The sequence below is a fragment of the Balaenoptera ricei genome, chromosome 11 (genome assembly GCF_028023285.1).
Source record: "Balaenoptera ricei isolate mBalRic1 chromosome 11, mBalRic1.hap2, whole genome shotgun sequence".
Classification (NCBI taxonomy): Eukaryota; Metazoa; Chordata; class Mammalia; order Artiodactyla; family Balaenopteridae; genus Balaenoptera; species Balaenoptera ricei.
In genome coordinates this window covers 50324406-50351276 of record NC_082649.1, presented here as the reverse complement: position 1 = coordinate 50351276, position 26871 = coordinate 50324406, and the positions used below count along the sequence as shown (strand labels likewise).

The following is a 26871-nucleotide window of genomic DNA, read 5'->3' as shown; positions in this document are numbered from 1 at the left end:
TCTTCAAAGAAAAGAAATAGTAGGCTTGTGTTGTCTAATATAAATAAAAAGTTTGAAGAAGCTATTACAGGCAGAAACCAAATGTTTATAAATTTAAAATTATAGATTCATTCTAGTAAGTTACATGTAAATTCTACTAATTTTCACTGGCATATTTTTTCCAATGATAACAATTTCCCTTTGCAAACAGGAAAACAATAGCTATTTCTATTAGACACAGAAAGATCATTTTTAATATCTAGTGCAATAGCTACATTCAAATTCCTTTTGTATGTTATATCCACTTTTATTTTTTTAAATTTTATTTATTTATTTATTTTTGGCTGTGTTGGGTCTTCGTTTCTGTGCGAGGGCTTTCTCTGGTTGTGGCAAGCGGGGGCCACTCTTCATCGCGCTGCGCGGGCCTCTCACTATCGCGGCCTCTCTTGTTGCAGAGCACAGGCTCCAGACGTGCAGGCTCAGTAGTTGTGGCTCACGGGCCTAGTTGCTCCGCGGCATGTGGGATCTTCCCAGACCAGGGCTCGAACCCGTGTCCCCTGCATTAGCAGGCAGATTCTCAACCACTGCGCCACCAGGGAAGCCCTACTTTTATTATTTTATTCCTTTTGTATGTTATATCCACTTTTCTATGGATTAGTAAGATTGGTTTTGGTTTTAATGGAATGGGATGAGGAAGGTGACGGTGAATGAGAAATATCCCAAACTTTGGAAGAAACCCAGATTCATCATGTGTGTAGCTTGATGTTGGAGTCATAATTTGTGTGTCTGGATGAGAGAAAGGACTATACTTGTAATGAATATAACCAACAAAACTGAAGAAAGCTGCATAATACGTTTAGTCCCAAATAACAAAGGACAACACCTGCTCTTCATGTGATTAGTAGGACTCAAGTTGAAAAGGTTTTTGTATCTTAACAAAAGAGCAATCACATTTTGTAGAATTCTTTTTATTGCCTTCTGGCTCAAAGTTAAAATACAGAATAGAAAACGTGGAGAGTTATGGTTGAAAAGTTTTGAATTTCTGGAATCTGACACTAGATTTTAAGTATTACTGAACTTGAATTCCAAGTGAATTAATACCTTGAGTGAATTTTCAAATGGGCATAATGTGTAGAGAAACAAAAATTAATACAATCTTCTATTATTATAAATGGTGACATTTTAAAAATGATATTTTGTTTTTTAGTAATTAGGATGAAAACAATTCTTAAAAGTTAAGAGAGGATATTACTGATAAAGATGAATTTCTGTTTACCAAGTACCAGGTCTGCATAACTAAACTTTGAATTTTCTCAGATAAATCAGTGCACTGGGACAAGTCATCGGATTAGGATACCCCCACCACTTCCACCTCCCAAAGCACTCCCCTTCGGACCTGAAACCCCTGAAAACAAGAGGCGCCTAGCAGCCCTGTGGGTGGAAAACCTACCTTTTGTAAGCTGTAAGCCGGCTGCTGGACAACAACCTGAGAGCTTGGAGACCAGTGTGGCCCTCACACTAGGATGCTGTCATTTTATTTCCAGGGAAGAAAAACAAAGGGATTTTCACGCCTGCTATACTCACCCCTATGCCCACTTCCCCTCTATCCCAGCTCCTCCCATTCCCACTGCCCATCTTAAGAAAACTACAAGAAGGTCAGTTTGGTTGAAGTCAGATCCATAAACTGAAAGTCAAGTCAAAAACAGGGGTAAGCAAATATGTAAGTCCCATAGTAGACTTTTCTATTTAAGAAACAAATACAATCATCCACACTAGAAAAGAGGTACTCTAAATCAAGGGGTCTTTGTTTGTTCTCATAAATGGTATATAAAAGTCTCTGGATATCAACAATTAATCCATTTTGTGTAATTTTACTACTTTCCTACTAATAGTTATCCTACAGAATTCCTATAGATTTTAATTCAAGATAAAAGAGGTAAAGCTTGCAACCTAATCAGGCAGGTTTACTTTTTAAGTTACTAAAGAATATCTTGTTAAAAATCACTCCCCTGGAAGGCTGTTTCATAATACTGCCATAGAGTGGCACAGAGAACAGGGAAACTGCAATTAGTACAAAAAGAACTTTCTATGTGAAGGTTTCCACTGATGATGTAAAGTGATAAATGGACAATTTTCTATATTAATATATATTTATTTATATATTTGAAAATGCAACTCACATCAAAAGAGTACATTTACATCTTAAAATTTTGGTTAGGAAACTTTTTGGGGTAATGAAAATGTGCTCTATTTTAATCTGGAATGGTAGTTACATGGGTGTATACACTTAAGAAAAACTCATCAAACTCCACCCTTAAGATCTGTGCATTTCACGGTGTTTAAATTTTACCTCAGTAAAAAAATTAAATTACTAAAAAGGTTAATCAAATGAAAGAAAACTATAGTAACTAACAGCACAGAAAATGGCAAAATGAGGATGGAATACCTGAATGATTCAAGTTTTGGGAACACTGGTCTATGGAAAGGTGAAGAAAAGTAAAATCCAAAAGGATATTAAATGAGTTTTGAAACCTGACTGTGACTCTTCCCAAGGGGTTCCTCTACTTACTATACCTTCCTGAGGTATCTCTCTGCCTGGTGCTAGAAGCCAGCAGTAGAGATCTATTATAATATTTATCTTTGTGGAAAGATGCATATAAAGCTAAGTGAATCAAGTGAGTTGCAGTACATGAATTCTATGTTAATAAGCAAGCTTATTAATTAGCACAAATATCCAGACATCTACTCATAAAATGTAAGTGACTTCTGCAATTGGGCTAATGAAATTTTCCTGCTTATTATGAAGAATTTTTGCAATAATTTGGGGGAAAATTTTTTTTTATCAGAAAATATAATAGCTTGAATTTTTCATACATAAATGTATAAATCAAGAAAGTGGTCATTCGTTTCTGGTAACTGTACTGCTGAACTGAATAAGTTTTCAGAACTCTAATGAAAAACTGATGAACTCATAAAAGTGCTAACAAAAGATCAAGATGAAAAAAAAATTAATTACATGGGACTGAGTAAACTGATAAGGATGATTATAATTTTTGTGACTTTGTTTGAATTAAAAAAAAAAAATCCCACAAGGACTCAGAGGCAAAGAATATAGAAATCAATTTTCACTGCAAACTAAAGGAGCTGTTACAGTGGAGGATTACTGGACTGAATGTCAGTATTATGACATAATATGAGTGTGTCTTCATGTTTGGTAATTGCAATCATTGTTGCTTTTGTTGTGGTCATCCATTTACAATGCTTGGTGTCAGTCTATTTATCGCTTGTAAAAATAAAATACAGTGTGTGTGTACGAAAAAAAAAAAGAAAGTGGTCATTAATTTTGTCTTTCAAGAGGTATAAGTTAAACTCTTGGCATTAATAAAAACAAAGTGTTAGAAAAAAAGATATGCATACATGCATACTTTCTATATATAAGCTAAAAAAATTTAGAGGGGGCTTCCTGGTGGCACAGTGGTTAAGAATCCACCTGCCAATGCAGGGGACAAGGGTTCGATCCCTGGTCCGGGAAGATCCTACATGCCATGGAGCAATTGAGCCCGTGCATCACAACTACTGAGCTTGCACTCTAGGGCCCATGTGCTGCAACTACTGAACCTGCGTGCTGCAACTACTGAACCCTGTACGCCTGGAACCCAAGCTCTGCAACGAGAAGCCACTGTAATGAGAAGCCCACGCACCGCAACAAAGAGTAGCCCCCGCTCGCCACAACTAGAGAAAGCCCACGCACAGCAATGAAGACCCAACGCAGCCATAAATAAATAAATAAATAAATAAATAAATAAATAAATAAATGATTTCTTTTTTAATTAGAAAAAATAAAAAAGAGATCCTTTTCCAATTAGTAACAAATATGTGGGAAGGCCTTAGTTAGAAATATGTAAAATTCTACATTGAAAAAAACTAAAGAAAAAATGATAAAGAGACATATTTCTACGTGTGTGCATTCACTTTATAAACATGTAATTTCTCTCCAAATTAATACATAGATTTTCTACAATACCAATCATCACCTCAACAGAATTTTTCTTGGGAGACTTAACTAAATATTTCTAAAGTTCATCTGTGTGTTGTTAAAACTATTTAAATTGTGCCTTTATTGAGGTTTCCATGGGAAAGGAAAGGTAGGGTAGGGTAAACAGTTTAGGACTGGCTACTTTGAATAATTCTGGAAGGCTTTGGTCTAGAGGGGTGGTCTCCATTGGCTGGAACCTGGCCCTGGGATAATTTAGGGCAGGGGCAATACTGGCTTGGTATTTGAGAATTTGAGAAGAAGGTAGCTGGGTGATGTTTGGAATTTGTTGGTGCATATGAAAGATGTACCCTGTGCCATCTAGAAGAACTGGCTAGTCTTGGGAGGGACAGTCCCTCCCCAGACAGAAAGGGTTTTTAAAATGTCAATTCATCATAATATACATACATACATACAATCTGAAAAACTAAACAGGCAAGAACTATGAAAACAATTTTTGAAAAAGCAGGGTAATGAAGGTTCACCAATCCACACATTAAAGAAAGGATAGAGAAACAATAATTACAGCAATTTAGAATTCTTTTTAAGACTAGATACATGATAGATATAGAAACAGATATTGTGACATGTTAAATGCTGTATGTTATATTATGAAGAAGGTATACTGTATACTATAAAGAAGATAAGAAAAGAAAAACAGTAAAGAAGGGAAAGATTATTTATTAGTCAATAAATGGTATTCGGATAACTGGTTTGTGTAAGGGAGGAAAAATGTCTCTTTCCTCTATCCTTCTAAGCGCTCGGTTGGGGCCTCTGTAACAAAAGATAGATTAAAAAGAGAAAAGCACACAAATTTATCTAAGGTAAGTTTTATGTGACAGGGGAGCCTTCATAAGGAAATGAAGATCCAAAGAAGCAGTTCAACCTATAAATCAATCAATCAAAGTAAAAAAAGCCCATGAAAGAAATGGGCAAAGATATGCATAGGCAGTTTTCAGAAGAAATATGTCCAATAAATATATGAAAAATGCTCAACCTCGCTAAAATAAAAGAACAAATAACAGCAGACTGAAATAACAATGGCATATTTTTCTCCTTTCAAATATTGGCAAATATGTAAAAATTGGTGATATCTAAAGCTGGCAAGGGAGTGGGAAAAGCACTGGTAGTGGTGGACACAAGGAGAGAAACTACTATTCGAGAATATTGCCACTTAAGGAGACTGTCAAGGCTCAACCTATCCCAATCACAGTTTTGACAGTAACTAGAGTTAAACATATCTCCACACACAATGTATATAGAATGACATGTTAAATTTTTAAAATTCTTTTAAAATGCTATTAACTTTACAAATTTTCATTAAAAAGATTCATACAAATGTCTCATATTGTTCTCAACTTTAAGGTAAAGTCCATATTAAGCTGTGAATTTTAATTATTTGAATTTTCTATGAAGATTGCATACATTATAATAACATGACATATTAAAAATATTTTAGTATATGAGAGTATATACAAATAAAAGTAACTGTTTATTTGTTAACTTACAATTTTCTATTATTCTAATATTTGATAATTCTATAACATTGATATAAGTAACCATAAATATTAAATTCCTAGTGTCAACTAACATTTAGAAGAAAAATTTGATTATATGTCATTTTGATTTAAAATATTAATTTAATTTTCGTTTAAAAATAGTGTTAATCAGATTGAATTTGAAGTCTGTATATTTGATTTAATAAAACATGATCTTACCCTTTTCTTGGCCACCACAGCAACTTTGCCATCTGCTTTGGATTTGTCTGTAAGATAATAAGGTATGGCTGCTTCAAAAAAGTGAACTACACTCCTGTTCAAATAAATGCAACATTACACATTAGAATTTTCTACTTTCTCATACCATGATATGTGTTTTCAGTGGTTCTTATGATCAAAATGCTAACAAACTCAGCTCCCAGAGTTGAGTAAAACTAAGTAATCCAAAAGTAATAACATCAGGGATCGGTATACTTCTTTGACAAACCTCCTCCCTTAAATCTGATGGCTGGTTGGATGTCCACCAGCTAGCACCTAGTGTATCTTATTTCTAGACTCTGGTCAGCTTATGTGCTCTAGAGTATGTAAGATCTGGAATTAAATCCCAGCTACCTCTACGTGTACATCTATTGGGCTGGCCAAAAAGTTTGGAAAAACCCTAACAAACTTTTTGGCCAACCCTATACTACCAGCCAGACACGTAATAAAGACTTCATAGAGACAATATCTTATTTAATCCTCATGATAGTTTTAAAAGGGGCGTACTCCGTCTGCATTTCACAGCATGAGGTCATGCAGTGGGGGCAGATCCATTTGACTACAACTCCCTAAGCTTTATGCCTGCTGCCTCCATCTGGGGCCCCTGAGCTGCCAACAGTGCCTCAGAGAAAGACTCAGCAAGAATGAAGAGTCTAATCAAATAGAGAACAGATGACCTTTGAACAGCATGGGGGTTAAAAGTGCTGACCCCTTGCACAGTGAAAAATCCACATATAATTTTTGACTACCCTAAAACTTAACAACTAATAGCCTACTGTTGACTGGAAGCCTTAGTGATAACATAAACAGTCGAGTAACACATATTTTGTATGTTATATGTATTATACACTGTATTCTTACAATAAACTAAGCCAGAGAAAAGAAATGTTATTAAGCAAATAGTAAGAGAAAAAACATTTACAGTACTGTACTGTATATATCAATGCTGTAAGTTATCTGTTTACAAGATGAATCATCTGCCTGTCAGTACCTACAGCAATAATGTCTTCTATGATACAAAACACTGTAGATGTCATACGTATTACTAACACTAGACATCAAAAATTAAAAGATAATGTGAAAAAGAAATTCATGTTTAACAAAGAAACAGCAACATGACTGCTTTATGGTTGCCTAGTGTAATCGATATGATTGTTTCACAGTAGCCTTTCCTATACACTAATGAATGAATGGTTGTCACATTTTTATGGCATAGAGTAGTACAGTCATACTCTTAAGACAGGATGGGAAACACTGTTACATTTTGTTAAAAACCCCTTACTTGTGATGATACGTTGATATGCAGTATCTCCAATTATGAGAGAGAGAGAGACATACCGTATGGTAATATAATTCTTTGAAAGCGAAGGTATAAGACAGTAAGAAAACTAACATGTTATTACTTTTATGTTAAATATCACTCACCTTATGCCTATATAAGGTTAGGCTATCCACTTCAATACACACCTTGCACACAATGCTCTACATGATGAATACTTGGGCACTGATGATGATGAGGACACAAAAAGTCTCATACAGTACTTGCCATACAGGTATTCCATTTTCATACGAAGATATTCTCATAATACACAACAGATAAGTTTATTAACTGTATGGCAAGATGATTATTTACTATTCATTGAGTAGAAGTGGATCATCATAAAGGTCTTCATCCTTGTCAACTTCACGCTGACTAGGCCGAGGAGAAGGAAGAGGAGGAGGGGTTGGACTTGCTGTCTCAGGGGTGGCAGAGGCAGACAAAGTGGAGGAGATGGAAGGGGAGACAGGAGAGGCAGGCACATCTGGTGTAGCTTTACAGAAATACATCTTAATTTCTGTCTGACTTTTTTGCTTTTTCATTTCTCCAAAAATGTTTCTATATGGTACCAACCCTTCTTCCACCGTTTGCTTTAGTTTCAGCGCCTGTATCGTAGAAGCGTTCCTGTTGTTTTGCTTTAGCCCATATCATAGAAGAGTCCATGTTGTAAAAAGTCAAAACCCGTCTTGAATATTCGGAAACCTTCTGCCAGCTTGTCTGATGTCAATTTGTTTTCTGGCATTGCTTCTTCTACATCTTCTTCCTCATCTAGCCCTGGTTCAGAAGCACTCATCTGTTAATTCCCCTGGTGTGGTGTCTCTTAGCTCTTGAATTTCTCCAAGATCCATATCTTGAAACTCTTCACCCCCTACCCTTTTTGCCTTATCCACAATCTCTTTCATGATTTCCTTGATTGGCTCCATGGTAAATCCTGTGAAGTCATGCACAACATCTGGTCACAATCTTCTCCAGCAGGGATTTATTGTTTCAGGCTTGATGGCTCTCACAACATTTTCTATAACAACAATGGCATCCTCAATGGTATAATCCTTCCAGACTTTCACGACGTTCTATCAGGATTCTCTTCCACAGCGCTGACAATCCTTTCCATAGAGCACCATGAGTAATGAGCATTACAAGGTCCTTATGACCCCCTGAATTAGAGACATTGTGTTTGGGGGGCAAGTAGGCCACTTTGATGCCTTCAGTGTTGAACTCATGGGGTTTTGGGTGGCCAGGGGCATTGTCTAGTATCAGAAGAACTTTAAAAGGCAGTCCCTTCCTGGCAAAGTACTTCCTGACTTCAGTGACAAAGCACAAGATGAAACCAATCCAGAAAAAGGCTTCTTGTCATCCAGGCCTTCTTCTAGTAGTACAACCAAAAGACTGGCAGCTGCTGTTTATCTTTTCCCTTCAAGTCTTATGGGTTCGCAGCTTTATGGATAAGGGCAGTTCTGATCATAAACCCAACTGCATTTGCACAAAATCATACAGTTAGCCTATTCCTTCCTGCTTTAAATCCTGATACTCACTTCTTTTCCTTTCTAACAAATATCCTTTGCAGCATTTTTTTCCAGAACGCACTTTCGTTTGCATTAAAAATCTGTTCAGGCAGACATCCTTTCTCCTCAGTGACTTAATGGTGCCTGGGAACTTGTCTCCTGCCTCTTGGTCAGCAGAAGCTGCTTCTCCTGTTATCTTGGTCAGCAGAAGCTGCTTCTCCTGTTATCTTGACATTTAAGCCAAACCTCTTTCTAAAATTATCAAACCATCCTTTGCAGGCATTAAATTCTCCAACTTTAGATCCTTCACCTTCCATTTGCTTTAAGTTGTCAAATAATGACCTCACTTTTTCTTGAATCATATTAGAGTCTAAGGTATGTCCTTCTGATAGCAAACCTGCACCCACATTAAGGCCACATCTTCAATTCAAGATAAAAAGGTACTGCACAAAAAGTGCAAGGTTTTTGCACATGCTGGTGTAACCACAGTGACGGCTTCACAAATTTCCTTTCCTTCTCTTTTTTCTTTTAAACAATGGTTGGATTCATCCATCTTGAAATGGTGGCAACTTTAGCTGCAGACCTCAATCTATGGTACATACCAAGCATGACTTATTTCTTGGGAGCACTTCCAACATCACGAGTGGCACTTTGTGGGTCCCATGGTGCTATTCAGGGTTTATGGTATTGCACTGAATATTATGGAAAATATTGGGCTGGCCAAAAAATTCGTTCAGTTAGTGAATACATTGTTCAATAAAATTCTGGTAAAAATGAAAAACGCGTCTTTTATTTTTACTTAAAACCGAACGAACTTTTTGGCCAACCGAATACATGAGAACCGCAAGAAAGAACTTTCTACTGTAATATGGCACTTAGTGGAAAGACGAAGTGCTCATGAAGAGGTGACTGGTGTCACAGCGTTTTAAGCAGATGTGCACTACATTTGGGCTCACTGCTACAGCAGCAGGAAATGGCTAGGAAAGTATTACCGTAGTACAGTGTGTATCACAGTTATCTTTATGCAATCATGGTTTAATACTGCATCTTTATGCTTGTTTACATTTCTCTCGACTATGAATGGTTCCACATACAATCTGTGTTTGCATACATTTTGGTAAATTTTAACTTTTTATAATAGATTTGTGCATATTTCATGGTAGTAAATGATAAAATAGACTAGTATCTACATATATTTTAATCATTCATGACATACCTTTTTCTTAATTTTTTCAATATTTCTAGGCTATGCAGTTCATCTGTGAATTTTTTCAAGTTGTCACAAATCTCCCCCAAATTTTCCATATATTTATTAAGTGAATTCGTTGAAATCTGAGTGTAAGTGGACTCACGCAGTTCCAACTCATGTTGTTCAAGGGTCAACTGTATAGAAAATTATTTCAAGATATAATTTTGATATGAGCAAAAGTATGTATGTGTGTGTATTAGTAAAAATCATTGGCACAACTGCTGGATTTTTAAAAAATGTTCAATCTGGAATTCCATAATTGAATAGATTATATGTAAATATTTATTCATAGATATGTTTTAGAAACCCTAATATTGTGGTAATGAAAAATGGAAAGAGCTATGGACATTAATTGTAAAGTTTTAGGGTTACATTTAACATTAAAGAAAAATGCATAGAAATTTAATTTACAATATAGGATTATAATTCACAATGAACAAGTAAAACAAAAAGGATAAATACCCAAGAATATAAGAGAAAATAAATGCTTGCCATCTAAAAGCAAATTTTGTAGTAAAAAAATTATTTTCATAAAACATAGAAATCTAGAGGAGCAGGTTATTATATTTATACCTACAACTGGCTGGCCACATGTAAACTGCCCTTTTTCCTGTGCTCAGCTGTGTGCTTGAAATAATCCCTTCTTCTGGAGTACACATTTTCCCTACTGATGAACGTACAAGACCATCTACCAACACAGATGATTCTTCAACTAGGAGAAATTCCCACCTCTTTTGCAAATCCATAGTCACCTTAGGCCATAGAACTTTCTAACTTGTATTGATATTATGGTTACTTCTATGTATGTGTAAGCACTCTGCAAGGCTAAGATATGCCTCAGGGCAGGGACCATTTTTCATATGCACAGGTGCTCAATTTTTTTATACTTAATTAAATGTATATGTATTTTATTCAAAATATTATATGGATCTGAAATATACATTGTACCTGAATTAATATAATTTATTAATTGAAACACATAGAATATTTACATGGCATAAGTTACTATACTAGACAGTGTAAAATATAAAACACTGTATGTTCTCAGACCTTCAGTTTCTTTACTGATAACCCAGGAGTAATATATTGGTATATTGTGAGATTTAAATAATATAATCTACATAAATAAAGCTCCTAAAACAATGTCTGGTGGATTTTAGATAATCAAAAATGTTCTCTTTCATTTTAGCTAATTGGTATGTGTGTTAGAGAAAGAGAGAGACCTCCTTGTAGTACTAGGAAAAATAGTTCACTGATGATATATTTCACTATTGTCTCTTTTTAAGTTATTCCATCATTATTCCATTTAAATAATTATTTGTCTTTCAAACATAGTTGGGAATAATTGATGAGTAATGATAAAATAGCAAAATGTTTCAAAAGAGAGGAAGAAAAAAGATCGTGGCCCAGTGAAACCTGATAGCAGTTACAAGATAGAATAAGTTTAGTTGTATCTAAAAATTTTTTTCTCCCTGTTCTTTTGAAGACCTCTGATAACAATAAAAATCACAATGAAACATTAATCTGTACAAATAGCTAAAACTGCACAAAAAGAAACACAGAAACTAAAATTGGATCCAAAAGACCCTGATCATATATTGAGAGTTAATGATAACAGAATAGAAATTTATGTTTCTCCTCAAAACGTAAGTCATTCTTATGTAAAATTTCCAGTAGGGAAATGAATTGGGAACAGAAATATCCAAACTGTTGTTCAAGGAACTTTTTATGCTCAAAAGTTGCAGAATCATCTTCCAATGCAAGAGAACCACTCTAATTTCAAATGCCAAAGGGAAATTCTGATGTAATACTTAAAAACATAACAATCACTAGCGGTTTCTCTGATAGTAACAGTAGGTCCATGTTCAACTTCAGCAGCATTAACTACTTTCTAAGAGCTGCATTCTCCCTAGTGAGAAAGGTTTAATTTCCTCCCTTCAGAAATCTCTGCATGTAAGCACCCTCACATACAGAGTGAAAAGCAGTTAACAGGAAATGTAGATTTGGATAATTAAAAGGGCCTCTTCTGAGCTACATCCAAATCATATTTTTAAAGTATAAAAGAGAAGCTGCAGGTAGAAAATGAAAATGTTCCAAATGAGTAGAGATGGTTATGCCTCATGACCCATAACAGATGTTAAAAATTTTTATTTACAACCATATTAGAGAGAGGTACAAATATTAATATAAATCAATGGCTTCTCTTCTTTAAATAATTTTTCTAAAGCTTGTCCATTCATGGCCTCAGAAAAACTGTCAGTATGTTCTTCTTTAAACATGACAGCTGAGAGCATTTTCTTAAAAACAAAAAGGACAGTCCAGTTTCCTGTCTGGCAGTAAAGAGCTTGGAAGTCACCACTCCATCCTAACAACAAGTAAAAAGATGAACAGACTGAAAATCAATAACTCTTCTTAGATCCCTCAGGGAGTGAGTTCACAGGGCAAAGCACTGCCCCCAAATTTGGAGAGACAAATTGCTTACTGGCAAATTAAAACAACCACAACTTACTGGAGTTGAAACCTCGCCAACAGCCAATGCCTGGGAGGGAAATAGGAACTGAAATCCACGAAGTGCTGAAGGCTCAGTGTGAACAAGCCTGAGAGAGAAAAACCCCAGAGGGATCCAGTCCTGGGGGAGGGAGATGTACTTTGGTGAATTTACCTCCAGGAGCTCCATCAAGTTCTCACAGTGCCAATTGGGAAAATAATTCCCTGTGCTTCAGGCAGTGGGAGGAAAAAAGTAACCGTTCTGAAATATGCCAGAGCTTTCAATTCTTCTAACAAGGCCTGCCCTCAAGAGAAACTATTTTACCAGAACCTAACCTACTGGGGTTTTTTCAGAGCCTAACCAGCCTGGGGGAAGGGAAACGCCCAAATCCAGCCTGCTGTAGCCTTCCATGTGGGGGAAGGGAATTCCAACTCCAGCCCCCTTTAGCCATCATGGACCACCTAAGCAGTAAAAAAAAAACGAGAAGCACTCATGAAACTCAAAGCCCAGGACTGAGACCTAATCACAGGACTACAAAATGCCTCCCCTACCCCACACACCTTACCACTGCACTAGTAAAGGCCTCTTTACCACAGTTCTTTTTACCTAGTACATCATGTTCACCTTTCCACAAAAAATTACAAGACATACTAAAAGGGAAATCACAGTTTGAAGTGACAGAGCAAGTGCTGGAAGCAGACCCAGATATGGCATAGATGTTGGAATTATCAGACTGTGAATTTAAAGCAACTACAGTTAATATACCAAGGGCTCTAACGTTAAAAGTAGACAACTTGCAAGAACAGGTGCACAATGTAAGCAGAGATATAGAAATTCTAAGAAATAATAAAAAAGAAACACTAGAGATCAAAACACTGTAACAGAAACGAAGAATGCCTTTGATGGGCTCATCAGTAGACTGGACACAGCTGAGAAAAGACTCTCTGACTTTCAGGATACATAAATTGAAACTTCTAAAACTGATAAAGCAAAGAGAAAAAAGAATGAAAAAAAAAAACTGAACAGAATACCCAAGATCTATGGGACAACTACGAAAGTGTAACATGCGTGTAATGGGAATACCAGAAGGAAAAGAGAGAAAGGGAGAGAAGAAATGTCTGAATTAATAATGACTGACAATTTCCCCAAATTAATGTCAGACACCAAACCACAGCCCCAGGAAGCTCAGAGAACACCAAGCAGGACAAATGCCAATAAAAACTACACTTAGGCATGTCCTATTTAAACTGCAGAAAATCAAAAATAAAGAAAATTCTTGAAAGAAGCCAGAGAGGGGAAATTCTTATCTTTGCTCCTTACTTATAAAGGAGGGAAGATAAGAATTTCATCCAATTCCTTTCGGAAACCATGCAAGTAAGAGGAGAGTGGCGTGAAATATTTAAAGTGTTGAGAGAAAAACCCCACAAAATTAGAATTCTGTACCCTGTAAAATTATTCTTCAAAAGTAAAGGAATATACAAATTGTGAGACAAAGAAAAATTGAGGGAATTTATTGCTAGAAGTCCTGCCTTAACAAGAAATTTAAAAGAGAGCTAGAGGGACTTCCCTGGTGGTGCAGTGGTTAAGAATCTGCCTGCCAGTGCAGGGGACACGGGTTCGAGCCCTGGTCTGGGAAGATCCCACATGCCGCGGAGCAACAAAGCCCGTGCACCACAACTACTGAGCCTGCACTCTAGAGCCTGTGTGCCTAGAGCCCGTGCTCTGCAACAAGAGAAGTCACTGCAATGAGAAGCCCATGCACCACAACGGAGAGGAGCTCCTGTGCACCGCAGCTAGAGAAAGCCCACGAGCAGAAATGAAGACCCAACACAGCCAAAAATAAATAAGTAAAAATAAATAAATCTATAAAAAAAAATATAAAAGAGAGATAGAAAATGGTATAAACCAGAAATTTGGATCTACATAAAGGAAAAGCAGCAGAGAATGACTAAGTAAAGGTAAAATCTTTTATTTTTCTCATTCTTAATGTATCTAACAGAAAATACTTTGTTCAAAATGATAACAACAATATATTCAATTATATATTGTGTGTGTGTGTGTGTGTGTGTGTGTGTGTGTATGTATGAAATGAATGACAACAATGATACAACAGACAGAAGAGGAATCAGGAAATTTTTGTTAATATAAGGTACATTCATTACTCATGAAGTTATAAAGTGTTATTTGAAAGTGGACTTGGATAACTGTAAATGAATATTGCAAACTGTAGGAAAACCACTAGAAAAATTAAAAAGAAAGTATAATTGATATGCTAAGAAAGGAGAGAAAACAGAATTATATGAAGTGCTCTACAAAAGGCAGAGCAGACTATAGACTACTTCATTTAACAACAGCAGATACACATTCTTCTCAAGCTTGCTTGGAACATTCACCATGATAGACTACATTCTGGGCCATAAAACATACCTTAAAAAGTTAAAGAAATAGATATCATATAGGGTTGGCCAAAAAGTTCGCTCAGGTTTTTCCATAAGATGTTTCGGAAAAACCCGAACTTTTTGACCAATCCAATCCAATAATCTGCTCTCATATCACAACGGAATAAAAGTAGAAATCAAAAACAGAAGGATAACTGGAAGATCCCCAAATACTTGGAGCTTTAACAACACATTTCTAAATAACATATGGGTCAAAAAAAATCTCAAAAGAAATTTTAAAATATTTTGAATGAGAGGAAAAAATAAATATGGCTTATCAAAATTTGTGAGATACAGTGAAAGCAGTGTTTACAGGGGAATTTATAGCATTAAATGCATATATTATGAAAGACCAGAGACCTAAAACCAGTATGCCAAGCTTCCACCTTAGGAAGCTAGAAAAAGAAGAGCCAGTTAAATCTAAAGTAAACATGAGAAAAGAAATAAAAATTAGAGGAGAAACAAATGAAATTGGAAACAGGAAATCAAAAGAGAATATTAATAAAACCAGAAGCTGTTTCTTTGAAAAATCAATAAAATCAGTAAGCCTCTAGCCAGGCTAACTAAGAAAAGAAAAGAGAAAACATAAATACTAGTTTCAAAAAATGAAAGAGGGGGCATCACTACAGATCCCATGGACTTTAAAAGGATAATAAATAAATGTTATGAATAACTCCATGCCCACAAATTTGATAACCTAGATGAACTCGACAAATTCCTTGAAAAACACAATCTGCCAAAAGTCACACAGGAGAAACAGACTATCTGAAGAGCCTGTATCTGTTTAAAAATTGAATCAATACAATAAACTTCCAAAACAGAAAGCATCAAGCCCAGGTGAGTTCTCTGGTGAATTCTATCAAACGTTTAAGGAAGAAACTATACCCATTGTCTATAAACTCTTTCAGAAGATAGAAGCGAACAGAATACTTTCTAATTCATTCAATGAAGCCAGTATTACCTGAAATACCCAAACCAAATAAAGACATTACATGAAAACTACAGAGCAATCAATATTTCTCATGAACATAGATGTAAAAATCCTCAACAAAATATTAGCAAACCAAATCCACCAATGTATAAAAAAGAATTACACACCACAATCAAGTGGGATTTATTCCAGGTATACAAGGCTGGTTCGACATTCAAAATCAATTAATGTAATCCATGACATCAATAGGCTAAAGAAGAAAAGTCACATGATGATATCAATAGAAGCAGATAGAGCACTTGACAAAATCCAACACCCATTCACGATAAAAACTCACAACAAACTAGGAATAGAGGGAAACTTCCTCAATTTGAGGAGAATCTACAAAAAATCTACAGCTAACATCATCCTTAATGGTGAGAAATGCAAAGCTTTCCCACTAAGATCAGGAGCAAGTCAAAGACATTTCCTCCTCACCACTCTTTTCAATATTGTATTGGAACTCCCAACTAACGCAATAGGACAATAAAAGATACAAATTGAGAAGAAATAAATAAAACTATCTTTGTTTGCAGATAACATGATCATCTAAGTAGAAAATCCAAAAGAATCAAGGAAAATACTCCTGGAAGAAATAAGTGATGAGAGCAAAGTTGCAGGATACAAGGTTAATATTAACACAAAAGTCAACTGTTTTCCTATTTACCAGCAATGAACAAGTGGAATTTGAAATTGAAAACACATTACCATTTATGTAGACACCCCCCAAAATGAAATACTTAGCCATAAATCTAGCAAAATATGGACAAGATCTATACCAGGGAAGCTATAAAACTCTGATGAAAAATGAAAGAAGATCTAAATAAATGGAGAGATAGTCCATGTTCATGGATAGGAAAACTCAATATTGTCAAGATCTCTGTTCTTCCAAACTTGATCTATAGATTCAATGCAATCTCAATCAAAATCTCAAGTTATTTTGCAGATATCAAGCTGATTCTAAAGCTTTTATGGAGAGACAAAGACCCAGAAAAGCTAACACAATATTGAAGAACGGCAAAGTTGAAGAACTGATCCCACCTGACTTCAAGACTTACTAAAAAGCTACAATGATCAAGACAGTATAATATTGGGAAAAGAATAAAAATAGATCAATGGAACAGAATACAGAGCCCAGAAACAGACCCAACAAATACAGTCAACTGATCTTTGACAAAGGAGCAAAGACAATATAATGGAGAAAAGCTAACATTTTCAACAAATGATGTCGGAATAACTAAATATCCACATGGCGTGCACACACACACACATACACACACACAAGAATCTAGACACAGACCTTACACCTTTCACAAAAATTAACTCAAAATAGACCACACATCTAAATGTAAAATGCAAAACTATAAAACTCCTAGAGAGTAACATAGGAGAAAATCTAGATGATTTGGGACATGCTGATGACTCTTTAGATATAATACCAAAGGCAAGATGCATGAAAGAAATAACTGATAAGCTGGATTTCATTAAAATTAAAAACTTCTATTCTACAAAGAACACTCTCAAGAGAATAAGACAATCCACAGAGTGAAAGAAAATATTTACAAAATACATATCTGATAAAGGACTGCTATTCAAAATATACAAAAAATCTTAAAACTCAACAATAAGAAAATGAACAACTGGATTACAAAATGAGCAATAAACAGACAACTCACAAAAGAAGATTCAAAGGTGGCAAATAAGTATATGAAAGGATATTCATCATCATATGTCATTAGAGAACTGCAATTAAAACAATAAGATACCTCTACACACCTATTAGAATGGCCCACACCAAGGATGTGGAGCAACAGGAATTCTCATTTATTGCTGGTGGGAATGCAAAATGGTACAGCCACTTTGGAAGATACTTTGACAGTTTCTTACACTAAACATATTCTTACTATGTAATCCAGCAATTGCACTCCCTAGTATTTGCTCATTTACTCAAGTGAGCTGAAAACTTATGCCTACACAAAATCCTGCACACGGATGTTTACAGCAGCTTTATTAATAATTGCCAAAACATGGAAACAACCAGGATATCCTTCAGTGCGTGAATGGATAAATGAACTGTGGTACATACAAACAATGGAATATAATTCAGTGCTTAAAAAAGAGCTATAAAGATACGGGGAAACATAAATGCATATTACTAAGTGAAAGAAGCCAATGTGAAAAGCTACATACCATAGGATTCCAACCATGTCACATTCCAGAAAAGGCAAAACTATGGTGACAGTAAAAAGAACAGTAGAGGAGTCAAGATGGTGGAATAGGAGGACATGGAATTCGTCGCTCCTCACAAGTACCTCAAGAATACACCTACAAATGGAACAATTCTCACAGAGCACCTGCTGAACATGAGCGGAAGACTTCAGACACCTATAAGGACAAGAAAAATCCCCTCAACAACCGGGTAGGACGAAAGAAAGAAGAAAAAAAGAAAAGAGGAATCAAAAAAGGGACCAGCAGCTCTGGCGGAAAGCTGAAGGTGAGGGGAGGTTCCCACACTCAGAAAAACTCCCTCATGGTGGGGAAATCAGCTGGGACAGAAAAGGAACTTCGGGGGATCAAAGGAGAATGCAGTGGATGGTTTGTGGAAGACAGGACAAAGTAAGAACTGCATGCATGATCTACACCACAGCTCTGTGCATTCCAGTCTGAGTCATGAGTCGCCAGTTGCAAAGGGGGGCTGGGTGCTGGAAAGTGGGATTTGGAGCATGGACCCAGGGAGGGGACAGCTGTTGGCTGTGAAAAGATAGCCAGAAGGGACAGGAGTAAGGAGCTCCACAACCAGGAAAGTCTGCAGAAAAAGCTCGGGACACCACAGAAGCAAGGCGTATTGTTGAGTGGTGCGCAAGGGGCAGAGCCGCCATTACAACCCCTTTCCCCACCCACCAGCTTCTTCAGCCTCCAGGGGCACTGGGAGGGGCTCCCATCTAAGTGGGCCTGCCTGCCCCTCGGGCCAGGGTCTCCTTCACCCGTGTGGGTTCTGGGGCCTGAGCGCTGCCCATCCCAAAGCCTCCTTGGGAATCAGCCCTGGGCACCCCTGCCTGGGACAACAGTCTGCCGATGCTGGCGGGGGTTGAGTGCTAAAGTGAGGGGTTGGTAGAACTGATATGGGGAGAGGAGCACTGTTGGCTGTGCAGATACAGCAGAGGGGACAGGAGTGAGGGGATGCATGGCCAGGAATGCCCCTAGAAGAAGTATGGCCTGTCTGGAAAGCGAGGCACCATAGTTGAGAGGCACGTGGGGGGCAGGGCTGCCACCGCCCCCACACATCAGTGCCTGCCTCCGTGGGCACTGGGAGGGATTCCCACCAGAACGAGTGCGCCACAGTCTGTTGCAACTGCCTGCTGGTCCACGCCACTGCAGGCAACTCACGCACAACCCAATTGTAGCTGTCGTACCCCTCCCCAGCCTGAGTGAGTAAGTGTGCCTAAAGCAGCCGCTGCTTTTGCTCCCTCTTGCCTGGGCAAGGAACAGACGCCTGAGGGTGGCCCACATGCAGAGGTGGGGCCGAAACCAAAGCTGAGTCCCAGGGGTGGTGTGACTATGGAAGAGGAATGAAAATCTCTCTGTGCAGATACACAAGCTGTGGATTAAATCCCGGAGAATGGCTTGGTATCCTGCATCTGTGGAATACTTGAAGAGACGAGTGTTCCCACAATTGAGACCAATCTAGCCTTCGCAGCAGTGGACTTTAGGGGCAGGTACACGCGGGAGTTGGGCCAGGTCAGAGTCTGAGCTGGCCCCACAGTGCCCAAAGCAGGTCCAGACCTACCTAGAAGTACTGGAAGGCCTCCTGGGGAGGTGGGGGATGGCTCTGGCTCACGGTGGGAGCAAGGACACTGACAGAGGAGGCCCCAGGAAAATATTATTATTAGTTATTCTTTTCTTCTTTGCTTCGTTTTGTTCAGTTGTTGGTATTGTTGCTTTTATTATTCTTTATCTTTTTATTATTTTTCTTTTTTTAATATATATTTTTTACTTTTCTATTTTTACTTCACTTTTTTGCTGTTTTGTGGTTTATCTTGTTTTTGTTTTTTTTAAATTTTTGATTGTTTTTAATGTGTATATTTTATGTTTTCTTTGCTTCTTTTGTTGTTTGTTTGTTTTCTGTTTTTGTTTCATTTTTCATTTCTGTTAGTTTAGTCCTTATTGACTGTTCTCATTTTTAAATTCTTTTGTCTGTTCTCTTGTTTTATTTATTTATTTATTTATTTATTTATTTATTTATTCTGTGTCTGTGTGTTGCTGCTGTTTCTTTGCTGTTGCTTTTGGTATTTGTCTTGGGTTTTGTTTGTCTGTTTGCTTTCTTTTTCTTTTCTTTTCTTTCTTTTCTCTCTGGCTGCAATGTGCAGCTTGCAGGCTCTTGGTTCCCTGGGCAGGGGTCGGGCCTGGGCCTTTTGGGTGGGAGTGCCAAGTCCAGGATGCTGGACCACCAGAGAATTCCCGGGCCCAGGGAAGATTCATCGGCATGTGCACTCCTGGAGGTATCCATATCAACACCAAGAGCTGGCCCCACACAACTGCCTGCAGGATCCAGTGCTGGACACCTCACAACAAACAACCAGCAAGACAGGAACACAGCCCCATCCATCAGCAGACAGGCTGCCTAAAGTCGTAGTAAGCTCACAAACACCCAAAACACCACCTGACATGGCCCTGCCCTTCAGAGGGAAAAGATTCAGCTTCACCCACCAGAGAGCAGGCAGCGGTCCCTTCCACCAGGAAGCCTACATGAGCCCCCAGACCAACCTCACTCACGAGGCGGCAGACAGCAGACACAAAAGGAATTACAACCCTGCAGCCTGCAGAAAGGAGACCATAAACACAGTAGGTTAGACAACATGAGATGACAGAGAAATATGTTGCAGATGAAGGAGCAAAGTAAAATCCCACAAGACCAAATAAATGAAGAGGAAATAGGCAATCTACCTGACAAAGAATTCAGGGTAATGAAAGTAAAGATGATCCAAGATCTTGGAAACAGAATGGAGGCATAGATCCAGAAAATACAAGAAATGTTTAACAAGGACTTAGAAGAACTAAAGAACAAAAAGTGATATACAATACAATAACTGAAATGAAAAATACACTAGAAGGAATCAAGAGCAGAATAACTGAGGCAGAAGAATGGATAAGTGAGCTGGAAGATAGAATGGTGGAAATAACTGCCGAGGAGCAGAATAAAGAAAAAAGAATGAAAAGAAATGAGGACAGTCTCAGAGACCTCTGGGACTACATTAAACACACCAACATTCGAATTATTGGGGTCCAGAAGAAGAAGAGAAAGGGAAAGGGCCTGGGAAGACATTTGAAGAGATTATAGTTAAAAACTTCCCTAACATAGGAAAGGAAACAGTCAATCAAATCCAGGAAGTGCAGACAGCCCTATACAGGATAAACCCAAGTAGAAACATGCCAAGACATATATTAATCAAACTAACAAAAATTAAATACACAGAAAAAAATACTAGAAGCATCAAGGAAAAATCAACAAATAACCTACAAGGGGATCCCCATAAGGTTATCAGCTGATTTTTCAGCAGAAACTCTGCAGGCCAGAAAGGAGTGGCAGGAGGACATATTTAAAGTGATGAAAGGGAAAAACCTACAACCAAGGTTACTCTACCTAGCAAGGATCTCATTCAGATTTGACAGAGAAATCAAAAGCTTTACAGACAAGCAAAAACTCAGAGAATTCAGCACCACCAAACCAGCTTTACAACAAATGCTAAAGGAACTTCTCTAGGCAGGAAACACAAGAGAAGGAAAAGACCTACAATAACAAACCCAAAATAATTAAGAAGATAACAGGAACATACATATTGATAATTACCTTAAATGTAAATGGATTAAATACTCCAACCAAAAGACACAGACTAGCTGAATGGATACAAAAACAAGACCCGTATATATGCTGTCTACAAGAGACCCACTTCAGACCTAGGGACACATACAGACTGAAAGTGAGGGGATGGAAAAAGTTATTCCATGCAAATTGGAATCAAAAGAAAGCTGGAATAGCAATACTCATATCAGACAAAATAGACTTTAAAATAAAGACTATGACAAGAGACAACGATCACATGACTATTACAATCATAACGATCAAGGGATCAATCCAAGAAGAAGATATCACAATTGTAAACATTTATGCACCTTAACATAGGAGCACTTGAATACATAAGACAAATGCTAACAGCCTTAAAAGAGGAAATCGACAGTTACACAATAAGAGTGGGGGACATTAACACCCCACTTACACCAATGGACAGGTCATCCAGGCAGAAAATAAATAAGGTAACACAAGCTGTAAATGACACAATAGATCAAATAGACTTAATTGATATTTATAGGACATTCCACCAGAAAGCGGAGGAATACACTTTCTTCTCAAGTGCTTATGGAACATTCTCCAGGATAGATGGACATCTTGGGTCACAAATCAAGCCTCGGTAAGTTTTAGAAAATTGAAATTGTATTAAGCATCTTTTCCAACCACAACGCTATGAGATTAGAAATAAATTACAGGGAAAAAACTGTGAAAAATATAAAAACATGGAGGCTAAACAATACGCTACTAAATAACCAAGAGATCACTGAAGAAATCAAAGAGGAAATCACAGAGAAACAAATGACAGTGAAAACACAATGACCCAAAACGTTTGGGATGCAGCAAAATCAGTTCTAAGAGGGAAGTTTATAGCAATACATTCCTACCTCAAAAAATAAGAAAAATTTCAAATAAACAACCTAACCTTACACCTAAAGCAACTAAAGAAAGAAGACCAAACAAAACCCAAAGACAGTAGAAGGAAAGAAATCATAAAGGTCAGAGCAGAAATAAATGAAATAGAAATGAAGACAATAAGAGCAAAGATCAATAAAACTAAAAGCTGGTTCTTTGAAAAGATAAACAAAATCGATAAACCTTTAGCAGACTCATCAAGAAAAAAGGGAGAGGACTTAAATCAATAAAATTAGAAATGAAAAAGAAGTTACAACTGACATCACAGAAATACAAAGGATCATAAGAGACCAATTCAAGCAATTACATGCCAATGAAATGGACAACCTGTAAGAAATGGACAAATTCTTAGAAAAGTACAACCTTCCAAGGCTGAAACAGGAAGAAATATGAACTGACCAATCAGAAGTAATGAAATTGAAACTGTGATTAAAATCTTCCAGTGAGTGAAAGTCCAGGACCAGATGGCTTCCCAGGTGAATTCTATCAAACATTTAGAGAAGAGCTAACACCTATCCTTCTCAAACTCATCCAAAAAATTGCAGAGGGTGGAATATTCCCAAACTCATTCTACGAGGCCACCATCACCCGGATACCAAAACCAGACAAAGATACTACAAAAAAAGACAACAACAAGCCAATATCACTGATGAACATAGTTGCAAAAATCCTCAACAAAATACTAGCAAACAGAATCCAACAACACATTAAAAGGATCATACACCATGATCAAGTAGGATTTATCCTAGAGATGCAAGGATTCTTCAATATATGCATATCAATCAATCTGATACTCCATATTAACAAACTGAAGAATAAAAACATATGATCATCTCAATAGATAATCCAACACACATTTATGATAAAAACTCTCCAGAAAGTGGGCATAGAGGGAACCCAGATCAACATAATAAAGGCCATATATGACAAACCCACAGCAAACATTATTCTCAATGGTGAAAAACTGAAAGCATTTCCTCTAAGATCAGTAACAAGACAAGGGTGTCCACTCTCGCCATTATTATTCAACAGTTTTGGAAGTCCTAGCCACGGCAATCAGAAAAGAAAAAGAAATAAAAGGAATCCAAATTGGAAAAGAAGAAGTACAACTGTCACTGTTTGCAGATGACATGATACTATACACAGAAAATCCTAAAGATACCACCAGAAAAGTACTAGAGCTAATCAATGAATTTAGTAAAGTTGCAGGATACAAAATTAATACACAGAAATTTCTTACATTCTTGTACACTAACAGCAAAAGATCAGAAAGAGAAATTAAGGAAACAATCCCATTTACCACTGCACCAAAAAGAATAAAATACCTAGGAATAAATCTACCTAAGGAAGCAAAAACCTGTATGCAGAAAACTATAAGAAACTGATGAAAGAATTCAAAGGCAACACAAACAGGTGGAGAGCTATATCATGTTCTTGAATTAGAAGAATCAATATTGTGAAAATGACTATACTTCCCAAAGCAATCTCAAAATTCAATGCAATCCCTACCAAATTGCCCATGGCATTTTTCACAGAACTAGAACAGAAAATTTTAAGATTTGTATGGAAACACAAAAGACCCTAAATAGCCAAAGCAATCTTGAGAAAGAAAAACGGAGCAGGAGGAATCAGGCTCCCTGACTTTAGACTATACTACAAAGCTACAGTAATCAAGACAGTATGGTACTGGCACAAAAACAGAAGGTCAATGGAACAGGATAGAAAGCCCAGAGATAAACCCATGCACCTATGGTCACCTAAGGTATGACAAAGGAGGCAAGAATGGAGAAAAGACAGCCTCTTCAATAAGTGGTGCTGGGAAAACTGGACGGCTACATGTAAAAGAATGAAAATAGAACACTCCCTAACACTACACACAAAAATAAACTCAAAATGGATTAAAGACCTAAATGTAAGGTCAGACACTATAAAACTCTTAGAGGAAAACGTAGACAGAACATTCTTTGACATAAATTGCAGCAAGATCTTCTTTGAATCACCTCCTAGAGTAATGAAAATAAAAAATGAAAAAACAACCAAAAATAAACAAATGGGACCTAATGAAACTTAAAAGGTTTTGCGCAGCAAAGGAAACCATGAACAAGAGAAAAAGACAACCCTCAGAATGGGAGAAAATATTTGCAAATGAAGCAACTGACAAAGGATTAATCTCTAAAATATACAAGCAGCACATAGACCTCAATATCAAAAAAACAAGCAACCCAATCCAAAAATGGGCAGAAGACCTAAATAGACATTTCTCCAAAGAAGACATACAGATGGCCAAGAAGCACATGAAAAGATGCTCAACATCACTAATTATTAGAGAAATACACATCAAAACTACAATGAGGTATCACCTCACACCGGTCAGAATGGCCGTCATCAAAAAATCTACAAACAATAAATGCTGGAGAGGGTGTGGAGAAAAGGGAACCCTCCTATGCTGTTGGTGGGAATGTAAATTGATACAGCCACTATGGAGAACAGTATGGAGGTTCCTTAAAAAACTAAAAATGGAACTACCATATGACCCATCAATCCCACCACTGGGCATATACCCAGAGAAAACCATAATTCAAAAAGACACATGCACCTCAATGTTCACTGCAGCACTATCTACCATAGTCAGGACATGGAAGCAACCTAAATGCCCATCAACAGAGGAATGGATAAAGAAGATGTGGTACATATATAAAATAGAACATTACTCAGCCATAAAAAGGAATGAAATTGGGTCATTTGTAGAGATGTGGATAGACCTAGAGAGTATCATACAGAGTGAAGTCAGAAAGAGAAAAACAAATATCGTGTATTAGCACGTATATGTGGAATCTAGAAAAATGGTATAGATGATCTTATTTGCAAAGCAGAAATAGAGGTACAGAAGTAGAGAACAAATGTATGGATACCAAGGGGGAAAGGGTGGTGTGTGTGGAAGGAATGGGTAGACTGGGATTGATCATAGACACTACTGATACCATGTATAAAATAGACAACAAATGAGAACATAATGTATAGCACAGGGAACTCTACTTTATGCTCTGTGGTGACCTAAATGGGAAGGAAATCCAAAAAAGAGGGGATATACGTATACGCATAGCTGATTCATTTTGCTGTACAGTAGAAACTAACACAACATTGTAAAGCAACTATACTCCAATAAAAATAAATTTGGAAAAAAAAAAAAAAGGACAGTAGTTGCCAGTCAGAGGGGTAGGGATTGGGCTGGGAGAGGAATGAACAGGTGGAACACAGGGGATTTTTAGAACAATGAAACAATTCTGTATGATACTAAAGTGGTAGATACATGTCACTGTATATATTTGTCAAAACCCATAGACTGTCCAACACCAAGAGTGAACCCTAATGGAAACTATGGACTTTGGGTTATAATGATGTGTCAGTGTTGGTCCATAGATTGTAGCAAATGAACCACTGTGGTGCAGGATGTTGACAGTGAATGATGTTGTGCGTGTGTAGGGCAGGGGGTATATGGGAACTCTGTACTTTCTGCTTAATTTTGTTATGAACCTAAAAGTGCTCTAAAAAATTAGTATATTTAAAAATAAATAATTCTGAGAAACAAAGATAGAGATAAGGACATCTACTCTAAAATGTAGAATATATAAAAAATATTCATCCTACAAATAATACAAAATCCTAAGGCTAAATTATGAAGAGACTATCTATATGAGTAATACCCTATTCATTTAAAAAATACAACTGAAAATAAAAAATAATGAATTTCCTAAATAAGAAGAAGTTTTCTAGACCCAACAGAAGAATCACTGATTTGGAGTAATAGTTAATACAACAAAAACACGGTAACCAAATCATGTGTATAGGACATGGAATTTTGTTATACTATGACTGGGTCTATACTTATGTATCATTGACTGACCCTGTAGATTTCAACAATGAAACAATTGCATCAAACATAATAGTGGGCCAATTTCTCCAGGGCAGGAAGAATTTAGGCCAAAAAAATTAGTAGCAATTATTTCTGGGTTGGAAGAATGAATTTTGGGGGTAAAGAAATCCTCAAAGTTGCTGGAATGAAATAAATGGTTTGCCTCTAAGCAACTAACCTTTTGTAAAATATCTGAATAATGGTTAATTACCTCTCAAAACTACTTTGAATACAGTTAGAAGCTGAATACGTCCTAGAATCCACCCTGGAAGCTAAGCAGGCACAGGACTAAACTGCTTATTTTGGAGACAGTGAAGAGTGAGTATGCAGCGAGCGAGCCCGTGATGGTAAAGACTGAGCTCCTGGAAGTCTGTTCGTGCCCGTCAATTTGGGCTACTTCAGGCACAAAATGACAGTCCTTAGGCATATGGCTCTCTATAATCAGACTGAATTACACAAATTCT

At 37.0% G+C, this 26871-nt stretch overlaps 1 protein-coding gene across 3 annotated transcripts in view; it reads right to left on the bottom strand.

Annotated features, from left to right (window-relative positions):
- ZCWPW2 (zinc finger CW-type and PWWP domain containing 2) overlaps nt 1-26871 on the bottom strand; it is a 141145-nt gene that overhangs the window by 17622 nt on the left and 96652 nt on the right. For all 3 annotated transcript variants that reach the window (XM_059937564.1, XM_059937562.1, XM_059937565.1), the window contains one exon: nt 5731-5777. In XM_059937564.1, the coding sequence (XP_059793547.1) occupies nt 5731-5777 (47 nt within the window). The remainder of the gene's footprint in view (nt 1-5730; nt 5778-26871) is intronic.